The 12,213-nt window shown below is 43.7% G+C and overlaps 1 protein-coding gene across 1 annotated transcript in view; it reads right to left on the bottom strand.

Annotated features, from left to right (window-relative positions):
• The window catches only part of mnat1 (MNAT1 component of CDK activating kinase), a 31,935-nt gene that overhangs the window by 11,156 nt on the left and 8,566 nt on the right, over positions 1-12,213 (bottom strand). Inside the window, exons 5-7 of the mRNA XM_018690196.2 lie at positions 11,934-12,074; positions 10,448-10,579; positions 1,220-1,341 (exon numbers count right to left, since the gene is read on the bottom strand). Of these exons, the coding sequence (XP_018545712.1) occupies positions 1,220-1,341; positions 10,448-10,579; positions 11,934-12,074 (395 nt within the window). The remainder of the gene's footprint in view (positions 1-1,219; positions 1,342-10,447; positions 10,580-11,933; positions 12,075-12,213) is intronic.

Genomic DNA, 12,213 nt, shown 5'->3' with positions numbered 1-12,213 from the left:
AAGTCAGTTGCACCTTTTATCTGAAAAATAAAGAAGAATAAACAAGAAAATCCTTATCCTGAACATGCTGACATTATGTTCAGACCCGCACATCTCAGCCAAATGAAGGATAGTTTTAAGGTGAAGCAGCGCTGAAAGTCAATGAGCTCACCTAAAAAGAATATGACCCCGTTTTGCTCCTGTCACCCAATAAAAGCGGGTCGCTCGCAGTGTGTGGGCAGGCTTTAGTGCCAGCCAGTTGCAGAGCAGACGGCTGGGCGCTGGGCTGTCTGATGGATAGCTTACATTCAGTGAGGACTGGACCAATGGCGTCGTGGATTGATTGGCCCAAAGGGGCCGTCGGGGAAAGCACTTCCTGTGTGTGTTAATGGACGCTCCTGCAGAGGCACTGTGGCGGCTTGTGGCAGGGTGATGGCTGTTACTCTTTCTCTTTCTCTTCTCTCTCTCTCTCTCTCTCTCCTCTCTCTCCCTCTCTCCTTCTCCCAGGCCTCCTCCCCCCTCATTTGCTCTCACTCTCCCAGTTAATCAGAGGAGAGTCAAGTGAGACGAGCCAGACTTCCCAAGCAGACCGACTTTCTAGCAGCTCTCTAACCTGACACCAAACCCGACATCCTTTGCAATAAACTGTAGCTATGTGGAGAATTTAAAAAACTCAGTGATACTTAATCACTACCACTATATTTGACCTGTCCTATAGTTTCATAGTTCCACTTCAGTCCCCTAAACATTAACTAATATGGAGCTGTAAATTCATACAAAGGCCCCTAGAAATAACTCTTTAATAACTCTCTAATTTGGTCCCAATCATAAAGAAAACTGAGACAATATTCAGTTGGTATATTTCTAATTCATTGCTTATATAATCAGAATGCTGTGGGTCAGCTGAACTATTACTTAATATTAACTTGGGTTTAAATGGAGCAGTTCTTTTAAAGAAATTTCACTGGAAATCAACAACTACTCATAAATTTGATGGAGATAAATATTCTCAACTGTCTCAGAGCTCTGTCTCTGTTTTTCTTATAACCTTCTTGGCACCAAATTACATAATCCTTCCCACGAAACTCTTGTAAGGAAATAATTGACTTGTTCTTAGTTTTTCCTCAGGCATTTAACTTGACAACTGTGCTAATGTCAACACTAAATTAAAACCTAGTTAGTGTTTGGCTTGAAGGATGACCAGATGTGTGGACAAGATTGTGTGTAAATAAGTTTGTACCCAAGTCTGCCCAGCTGTTCCAATTCTGGCACTGGAGGTCCATAGGTTTTAACTTGAAGAGGCTTGTAGTGGTACAGCACTTCCTCAACCTTGGGCACAGCCATGAGAGACACCGTCTGACGCTGTGAGAAAAAAACACAACAGAGAGAGACAAAATTCAACACAGGACAATAAACTTCATTGTCTACGTTTAGTACGCAGTGCAATGCTGGAAACTATAGCTGTGGCATAATCAGGATGACACCAACGGAAAAACAATTTGGAAAAGGTTTAACGTCAATCAAACTGCAGCATTAACAAGCACCAGTTCCTGACTGACTGGTTTAGAAATAGAAGTTTCGTCTACAACATTTTCACTTTCCAAGCACTGCTGGTTTGATGGAGAAACCTAACAGGGACAATGACTGAGCATGTTTGTAGTGGTCAACACACTGCTGGCAACTCAACAACTATTTGTGATGGAAATCTGAACATGAAGAAATGAATGTTTAAGTCATAGAGAAGAACTGAAGAGGAAATGTAACTCCTGATAACGGGAAATGAGTGTACTTTGGATCAAAAATGGTTATTTCCAGGAAACTACCAAAAGACAAGGCGATCAAAAATGTATAAATGTAGAAGAGAGAACAAATTATATGATCAAACTTAACATTTGATAGACTATGCGTAGTGTGCAAGAAGTGCTTTGTTTGTGGGTTTAGCTGTGATCATTTGTTATTTCCATTCTCTTTTCATTGAATCACCTAAAACATCGTCCAACCAACCAAGATGAATCTGAACGTCAGTTTTCAGTTTACAAGTGTTCCTCCTGTTGGATTTCTAACAGTCATAAGACCCACAGTGTCAAGAATTGAAAACTGTAGTCTGTTTTATAAAAACCCTTCGATCCATAATTACTTGAAGTTGAAATTTCAGTCAGGCTACTCCAGTTCCTACTGCTCTTGACCATGGTGATCGAGTGAGAAATATGATACTTCTTAAGGACACTGTAGAATTGCTCGATTTGGGGCTCTGCCATCAAAAGGGGAATTTCCACACAGCGTCAGACCACAATGTTTTCTCCAGCATTAAAGTAATGAGACTCAGAAGAAGAGCCAGAGTCATGAAACAGACCTGGAATTAAAAAGATGATGTCTAAACAAACACAGATTATTCTAGAGAGTAGCTAAGGAACTGAGACAAAGGGAAGATAAAACAGATAGGAGATAAAGTAAAGAGAAGAGTAGAAGGGGAATATAAATAACAGAACTCAGAGTGGAGCAGATGAAAACCAAACTAAACAAGTAACATGTGCCCCGTGGCCTCAGACTGCCTGCCCTCACACATGCTTTGACCCAATGCGAATCAACACAGGGAAATAAAGCAACCAAAGCTGAGCTGGAAGTTAGAAAAGCACCAAGTGATGCACACTGAGATAGCAATGGATGCAGAGCTTCTTAGCCAAACACTACATTGGTGGTAACTGTCCGAACGAGGCCAGAGTGTAAAATAGTTAGAGAGACAAAACAAAATGTACAGATGAAGAAAACTACTACTATCAATCAATCTACATCAACACGTAGTGACGCATTCCAAGATTTATTTTGTGATTACATTTTGTAACGTCTTCTACACTTTACTTCAACATGCTTCATTTGTAATGCTGCAATTCAATGAACAGGACTGGATTTATACACAATTTTAGCAACAATGTACTAAAGTATCTTCATATGTTGGGTATTTAATTCACTGTGTTTGCTAAAATAAAACTCCTGTCTGTGTATGTCTGTAAGTATTATCAATTGATATATTAATATTGCAGCACAAAACTACATGACTTTCAGCTTCCTTATCGGAACGAGCCTGAACCTGTTGCTTTCAGCAGTGGTTTATACATGCAGGCAGGGGAGCAGCAGGGATAGCGACAGTGGCAGTATATTAACAGCAAGAGAGTGGGTTTTTCCAGAGAAGAAATAATGAAAGTTGAACGTCTACTCAAAACACAACAGGGTTTTTTTTTTTTTTTTTGCTGTACTGCCTGATTCTTAGGAAACTGCAATAAGTGGAATGACTGGTACTGTTCTTTTCTATGTTTTATTTCTTTCACATTACTCTCTTGCTTCTTGACTATAAGGGGAAAAGTTGACACTTATCTATGTTTGGTAATTTAATGTATACAATACATACACTCAATAAATAAAGGATGCAAGAACAGATAGTTCTTTCAGCCTATTGCCCACATCTGTATGCCCAGTTTTTAAACACTGTTTCCTTTAAAACAGAAAATACTAGACCCACACTTCTCTATGGTTTTCACTCAACCTTTAACCCCAAGGTGCCAGTGATCCTCTATCCTGTCTCATCCATTCATCCAACACAGTGGAGCCCCACCGCAGACTAATGAAACCCAGACCGACCAACCCATACCCAGTCACTCTCCCTCTCTTTCGCACTCCCTCAGTCCCTCCATCCATCTTCTTTCAGAATTTCAGCACTGTTTAACTCCCCTACTGCGCCAATCAAAGACACGCACTGGGACGAAGGGTTGAGGGAGGAAGCAGAGGAAAAGTCTACGGTGGCAGACTGGTAGAGAAAGAGAGCGGCAGAGCAGGAGCAGCGGATAGCTAAAGGGCAGTAAATCCGATTTTTAAGCGACACACAGAACATAGCCAACCCTCAGACTGAAGAAATTTCTGTTGCATTCCTCTGCAAGGGCACCTTGAAAAACCGGCAGACACGTCAGCACCAACAAACACAGTGTAAGACATGCACACACAAGAAGAGGTTTCGCTCTTCTGAATATATTTACAAAACTGTGTGAATTAACGATTTGTGGTAACACTGCTTTAATACAAGACGAGCTGTGTGTCTGTCCATCCTACACAGAGCTGTGTCCTCTGAGACCCGCTCTGTCCTCCACTCCACCTAATAATACTGCTGAAACTTTCAATCATGAAGTCATCACATCCTATTAAAAGCTTGTGTGAATTACTGCGTATGAATGTTGTTTTCCAAATGCTCTGGTGAAAGAAAGCAACAGAAGGGGAGAGAGAGAGAGTATGGACCCCCAGACAGGCCCAGCAGAGCAGAAATGGCTGAGGGACGAGAGGCCACTGGAACAACACCACTGAAAGAGCCAACACAAACATCTGCTTTTAACATCATGGAGGCCCATCTTACTACCTATACAAAATTATGTGTGCCCTCGTGATGCTTTCAAGTTTGTTTATAACTTGTATTTAAGACTCTTATGATACCCCTGTGACACTAAAATGAAACTCTGGGGGCCATCAATCTTAATAAAACCGCAGGGGAGGATGGCTTGAGGAAATCACCATTGCGCCAGAGGGAACATTTCTTCTTCTGTTCTTCTGATTCCCTTACATCTACCTCAGATCTAGATATACTTCTACTGATCTAGTAATACCCGCTTCAACTTCTCAGAGTGGAACTGTTTTAAAAGGTCAAGTAAAGTAGTCACTGGTGCCAGGCCTTGTGTTGGTGGAGAGGACAGGTGTGCTGGCTTAGAAAACTGTTAAGCATTCTAGGCCTCTTGGGGGGTTGAATTTGGCTTGTGATATGCTGTCACATTACTCTTTCTTAACTCTGCTGTCCACGTTAACGGTACCATCTGGGAAAGCAACACGGTTTGCCCATCTGAGAGAGTGATGCGGCGGACATTCATGTGACTTTTACGAGACAGGGATCTCATAAAAGTCACATTACTTTTAAGGTATGAGAGGTCTGCCCTTAAGGCGCAGCATCAACTGTGTGAAAGTCTACATTAAAAACAAGAGATGGTCGGGTATTTGCTATAGCTGCTCCTTAATTGGAACAATGTAGCTGACAAGTCATTCCTTAAAACTAACTTTTATCAATTTTTTTTATGCAAGATCGTTTTCTTACCTTCCCTAAACCCCACATGCTTTGTAGTTGCTTGATTTGATTGCACTACTTCTTTTTGTCATTTCTATTTGACAATTTTGTTTTTCAAAAAAAAAAAAAAAGCAAATAATGACATTTTAAATAGAGAGATTAGAAGCTCAGTGGTTCTGAGCACAAGAGTAAATGGTTTCAACATGTAGGATGCTCACAGTGCCAATCTTGATCAAAAGCTGACTGGTCAATAGCTCAGGTCGTGGGTCACTACTAAGAATGCCACCAGAAACACGTGCCTCACACACACACACACACACACACACACACACACACACACACACACACACACACACACACACATACACACACACACACACACACAAACACAAACACACACACACACACACACACACACACACACACACACACACACAAACACTGCACAATCATCAGCACTCTCCAGGCCGCCCATCTCTCCCCTGACTTTGCAGCTCAGCAGGACACATCAAGGTCGCTTAGAGACTAACCTCTCCATCAGCACCTCTCCACCACATCCACAGAAACAGACACAAAACCACATACACTTGCTTGGCCTCAGAGGGTATAGGGAGCCATGGCTATCTTAAGCAGAGCTCCAGAGGCCCCCTTTACTAAAGCACAAAGTGATAATGAGAACAATGGAAAGGGAAACAGCGCTCACCATTGTATAGGGGATAAAATTAATAAGCCTAGTTAGGGGCCAGCCTTGTGCCATCCCATCCTCAGCCCTCACTTCCACCTTGTGCCCTGGCACTGCCAGTGCTTCTGTATGGATAAAGAGCTTTGGGCTACCCACTGGCCCACTGAGCAGCAAGTAGCAAGTGTAAAAGCTGCTGCCCACATAGTGCCTCCCCTCGCCTTACAAGTTTAAATATAACTGCCTGACTAGTGGCAGCTGCCCCAGCGCAAAGCCCCTAAAGCTGACAACTCCTTTTTCCGCTGGGCTGGGTCTGGCTGGCTTGCCCGTGGGCAAGGGTTGTTGAGGCCAACCTAAACAGGGCCAAGCCTGGGGCAGGGGCAGAGGTGTGAATGCCCACATGTGCTGGTGCCAATCAGGGCTGATGGTTCTCTTTACCGCCTGAGCTGACCCCCTCTCCCCAAGCTCCTGCAGCTATCAACCTGCATGCCAACAATCCAATAAAAGGGAAAAGGCCAAAGGGCAAAGGTTATGTACTCTATCATATAAAACTGTCCGTCCGTGGTTTGTGTCAAATTTCAGAATATAAACAACAACAACACAAATATCTGACTATTGACACTACCAAGACTATCTAACTATTTCTCTTGGTAGTGTGAATAAGAGAAATGAAAATAACACTGAGGATCATGACAGAGTGAGTGGGGGTTGCACAGAATATGTAGCCACAAACTCCCAGGCAAAACAGGTTAGGCCAGTCTGCCAGAATAAAGCAAAGCAGAGCTTGGCCTGCGCTGACGAGTATGTCTGCTGAGCAGAGGTCACTGTAGAGGACAACTTAACCAAGTAAAACAGACCTGAGCAAACAAGCTCACAGCATGAGCATATGTGTGTGTGTGTGCGTACTTGTGCTTGTGTTTTCTATGGTAGTCAAATTCCTCTGCTTAAGTGTAGAGTGGAATAAAGCCAGAGAGAACCCGGGGTTATTTCAGACAGCTACACATCTATGTTTAGGGATAAACTTTCCACCCTCATTTGGCTGATTGTGTATGTGTGAGATGCACTTTGTGTGTGTGTGTGTGTGTGTGTGTGCCTCCTGCTTTCATTAGGTGCCCATGCCGGCCTCGTCAGGTATGTCAGCTGCTCTGCCGCCTGTGAGGAGTGGACTGGGCCTCAGCAGTGCTGGAACCTGGGACCTTTCATTTAAGATGGCGCTGAAAGCTGTCCCAAGGTGGAGAGATTCCCCATCGGTCAACTGCTTTCAGGAATGGGACACTACAGCAGCTGAGGACAATCCCTAACCTCACACATACACTCCTAGACTGGAAAACACAATGACTTCAGAGGCACAAACAAAGCCTACATGCTAAAATACAATCAAAAACCAATGGCAATGTTTAAACACAACTCATATGTTAATAACCCTCAACTCATGTCTATATTTGGTCAGAACAGGTGCCAAGCATGATGACTCTTGTCATCATATTTGGCACTGGGGCTGGTCTTATGTGTCAGACAACAACAAGCAACCTGTTTAAACAGTGAATAGTTGCCTCCCTCCCACACAGAGGGCCTCTTTTGATATCAGGGGACATCTACGTTAAAAAGACACTTTATTCTTCAAAGGATGTTTACTCAGACTGGGTGAGGGGTGTGTGCGTTAATGTGTGTGCGCGCATGCACCCACACATGGGTATGTGCATTTTAGTTCAATAGAGTGCCTACAAAGTGAGGGATTAGTGAGTGATTTCAGACCATTCCTGAGGCAAGACCAGGCCCATCCCACCTCACATCACACCTGGACCGAGACTACTTTCCCTCAGGATCGGCTAACTTCCTCAAGCATCCATTTGACTGCTTGTTAACACACAACAAGAATAATCAGGATCAGAGTTCAAGTCCCCCCCCCCCTTCACCGACTCCTGGAAAATCACCCAGGCAAAAAGCAGTGCCAGCATGGCTGAGATGTCCCCTCGCATGTTCCCAGTAAACAACATGACACAGCTAGATGCTACGTTAGATCACTCTTTAAATAAAGACTGGAGCCACCGGGAAGCTGAGGAAGAACTGGCATTCTCACGTTCCACAGATCGGACAGCTCAAAGACAGGCAGATATGTCATTCCACCAGTGACGGCTCACCTTGGCCCAGGGTGAAGCATCTGGCTGAAGTGCTGGGGGGGGGGCAGGTGGTGGTGATAGTAGAGGGATGGGTGGGGGTAGGGAGGTGGGGGACACTATGAATTGATGCTTTTGTGACTGGTGAACTTGCACATCACCAAAAACATCCAGATGAGAAAACAAGATGACATGAATATGCTCCTTCTCCATTCATCACTGTCACAATCAAACCGTTTCTCCCTGTGTATGAGCTTCTCAGGAGAGTGATTGATACTGGGGATTCTACTTATGTTTACTTTACTGATTAATCTTCTTTTTCCAGAGCTTAAGGCAAGGTCTTGAAAGTTCTTCTTTTGTTCTACCAACTATCAGAGACCAATAGATATTCTGTTTAGGATTACATAAAAGAGAGACAAGGACCAGAACCTCACAAGCTGGAGTCAGTGAATGCCAGGATGATTGCCAAAACTGATGTCTATTAATCTCATGTTGATTGACTAATAAATCAATTGACTGAATGTTACAGCACTAATTAATATTGCCATCTCTAAAGAGAGGAGCGCAACCCAGCTTCACCATAAAGGAATATCATATAATGTGGCCCAGCTTTAGAAATGTGTTTTTACATTTGCCTCCCCTAATTTGTGCTGAAGAAAAACTGAAACCCTGCTTGGAACAAGGGACCACAACCTAGCAGATAAATGAATTCCAGCAATCTGCAGGAATCCACCGCTCTGTGCTGAAACCCCACCAAGTCAAACAGAAGTCATTCTTATGGACTCTGAGGTGAAGGGAAATCCAAACCCACACGTTCCCCCGACTCGAGTCTCTCAGTCCAGCGCACAGCAGATGCATGGTGAGAGCTCTGCTCCACCAACAGGAGCTCAGGGACGGGAGGATGAAGAGAAATGGGAAGAAAGAAGAGAGGAAAAACAGCCACGGAAGAAGCCAAGAGCAACAAAATCATGCTGTTTCTCTCTCCATCAGCAAGTTTAACTTCATGCCGTATATCAAGGGGGTGAGATTCAGAGTACCACATCTTCCATTTGGATCAATTCAACGCTTTGGGACTGGTGGGGGATGAGCCAGTCGTCTCTTTGGGGTTTAATGAGTAAATTAACACTTTTTGTAAAGTTTCACTAATTATTGCTGCACCTGATTATTTCACCAAGAGCTTTCTCAAGAGCTACACCAGCAAGAAACACATTAAAATGGGCAGGATAATCAAACAAAGGTGGTAAAAGAGAGAGTTTGGTTATACCTGAGTATGTCAAAACCTAGCTTCAGCCTAGGTGAGTACTAAGCAGATATTTCTCCCACGCACCACTGAACTGTGGGAAGACAACCATGTCTCATGAGGGTTGCTGGGGAGGGGTGGGAGTGATGACACAACCTATCTCATCGCAGTAAAATGAAAATAAACGACTGCAAACCTGAACGACAGCCAAATGGAAGGTCTCTCCAGACAAGACGAGCACAAAGCAGCAAGCTCAGAGCGACCAGAGCCCCGAGCCCACATGCTTCTCTCTGTGGGTCGCACCGCTCGCCCCGAGGAATGTAATGACATGACTGAAGGGGTGACGGCCTGTTCCCACACTGAAGAAGCACCAGACATGGACCAGTATCCTCCCTTTGAAGGTCTGGACCGTTAACACCACTCCATTGTCAACAAGCCCTCCACATAAGGTTTAAATTAGAACTGAACTAAAATCAAACCATGGCCTTAACTGTTCAGATCCACCCAACCACCAGTGGATAGAACCACGTGACCTTAACCTGCATGGGCTCATTGTAAATATAGCCATTTGTTATTTATTGTATGTATGGCCTCTTCAAGCTCTTGTGTTTCTCTGAACTCACTCTGCTTTCACCTGAAACAGCAAAGCTCAAACTATGCATACTAAGGTCGTGTTCAGAGGAAAATTACAAACTTAGCCTGGCATGAAAAACATGATCCACCTTGTTGTGGGAGCATTAGTAGCCTAATGGTGAGGCTGAATGCAGCATAACTGCAACTTCCATGGTTCATGTCCTGACCAGGGGACCTTTGTTGTTTGTCATACACTCTCCCCCTATGTTTCCTATCTGTACTACTAATGCCAAATAAAAAACAAAAAAGATTGAAGAAAGTTGCCCCATCTCGTGACCATGTCAACTTTAATCAAATGTCCTTGAAAGCCAATCACATTTGTTTCCTACAAGAAACTGAAACACAGTTGTTTTATTCTCCAACTCAACTACATAAAAGTTCAGTCGACAGGTTCCCTGTTGTCTTTGATAAAACCTTTAGAGATAATGGGGCATGAATATGAAAAACAATGCATTGAAGCAGCACTGTAACAACTGTGGGAGACAACAGAGAGTCTGACTGAAGAGGGGGTTGAAGAACTAATATACCTATTTAAGATTTATGTATATATATTCCCATTCTGCTTGCAGAATTTTTGCACATACATTTGCACTGCACTGAAACTGGAAAACCAAGGCCTATGCAAATGAAATTTTGTTCTGTATACACTTGCTGCATACTGAATGACAATAAAAGTATGTCTAAGTCTAAAATGTTGCACTCACCATATGGATTCCAGTTGAAAATAGATTTGTAGGTTTGACTGTTTGTTTCTGCTGTTCTATCTGGGTCTCGAGCTGGGCAGCACGGACCTTGTGTTGGGCAAGCAAGATGGTGGCAGGAAGTTGGGACTGCTCCTGGAGAAAAAAAATGGGATATGGGATTTTATGAGTATGTTAATCTAGGTGTGTGTTTCACATACAACAAAGTGCTTTATCAGGAACCTTTCTGTGCAGCAAAAACAGCTGACACTTGGACATGTTGAGCCCTTTTTCTCATGCAACTGTTGTGTGTTTAGAAGAGATGAAAACACAAGCACTCAGCAACCCCCCTCCCCCCCTCTGTCCCAGACATCTCTGTCTAACCGGATAACTGGTGCTTTCAGGCTAGCTGCCACATTATTGATGCAAGCCATATTAACAAAACCGTGGCACTGTAGGGGACGCTGCTTCAAGTGCACTGCGCCGCCTTCACCTCCATTAAATGCAAGGTCGGACATTTCAGTTTCTTTAGTGGAGTGTTGCCAAGCGCTGATGTCTAAGAACACAAGCTTGGACACGTTCACTGAAGAGGTAGGACATTTTTGATAGGGTGGACAGCAGCGGTAGAACAGTCTAGAGGTGTCTTAGTATCCAACAATAAACCAAAAACAATTTAATGGCTAACGCTAACACTAATAAGATCTGCTATGACAGCAAAAATTGACACCTTCACTTATGAGGTTTACACTTATTTTGAATAGGCACTTGGGTTCATTTACATGCTTTATTTGGCTGACATCACATTACAGTTGCATCTCATTTCACAAAGATCTTGAGGGGAAAAATTTAATAAATTTAAGGAAAAATATGCCTGCAGACAAATAATCTAAATTCAATATTTACTTTTGATTAGAACAATAATCAAAAAATGTGTTCCAAGTTCCCAGTGATGTATTTTATTGATTAGTTAGCCGTTGCTCCAGGAAATAGCAACAAAGAAATCTAAATATGTGTGTTGGCATAGGCTTGTGTACTCATGAGAGAACAGTGAGCTTTCTGGCCACAGGGACATACAGATGTCAGAGCTCAGGAGAGTTCCCCAGGGGTGGGGGGTGAGAGCTGATCTCATCTGCCTACAGTCAACAGGCCCTGTGCCTTAAACAAACAAACACACAGCTTAGCCTGCTATCTGTGATGGTCCTTCAGCAGTCCGCTCTGCAGGAACAATCACTTCCAAAGCCCACAGCTCAACACAATGGAGCCAAGAGGCTTTGGAATCACAGAATGAGAACAATGCAGCCTGCAGCACAATGACTGGTAATAAGCTCTTAATGATCTCACAGCCATGAACCCTCAGGCTGAGGGTGTGTGTACACTTGAGTGTGCGTGTGTGTGTGTGTGTGTGTGTGAGACATCTGTTATAATTTGACTTGCCCTTTGCTTGTCTTTTTGCATCAGCAGATTTGTCGTGTCTGTGGACATACATACATGCCACACGTGTGTTTCTCACCAGTTCGTCCAGCAGAGCCTGCTTGTTCTTCCTCTTGGCCTGCAGCTGCCTCTGCTCCTCCTGCAGCACTTCCAGCCTCCGCTGCTCATTGCCCTGCTGCTCCAGCAACAGCAGCTCCTCCAGCTCCTCTTGCTCTCGGGTCTGAGGAGGAGACAGGTTAACGAGAGAAAGAGCATGCTGCAAAAAATCATACTGTAGTCTCTTTGACCTGGAGGCTGAATCTGATTCACTGATTCAGTGATGCCAAAACAGTACCTGACCCTGCAGTCTAACTTCTCTA

The sequence above is a fragment of the Lates calcarifer genome, linkage group LG19 (genome assembly GCF_001640805.2).
Source record: "Lates calcarifer isolate ASB-BC8 linkage group LG19, TLL_Latcal_v3, whole genome shotgun sequence".
Lineage (NCBI taxonomy): Eukaryota > Metazoa > Chordata > Actinopteri > Centropomidae > Lates > Lates calcarifer.
This window is presented reverse-complemented; position numbering and strand designations above follow the sequence as displayed.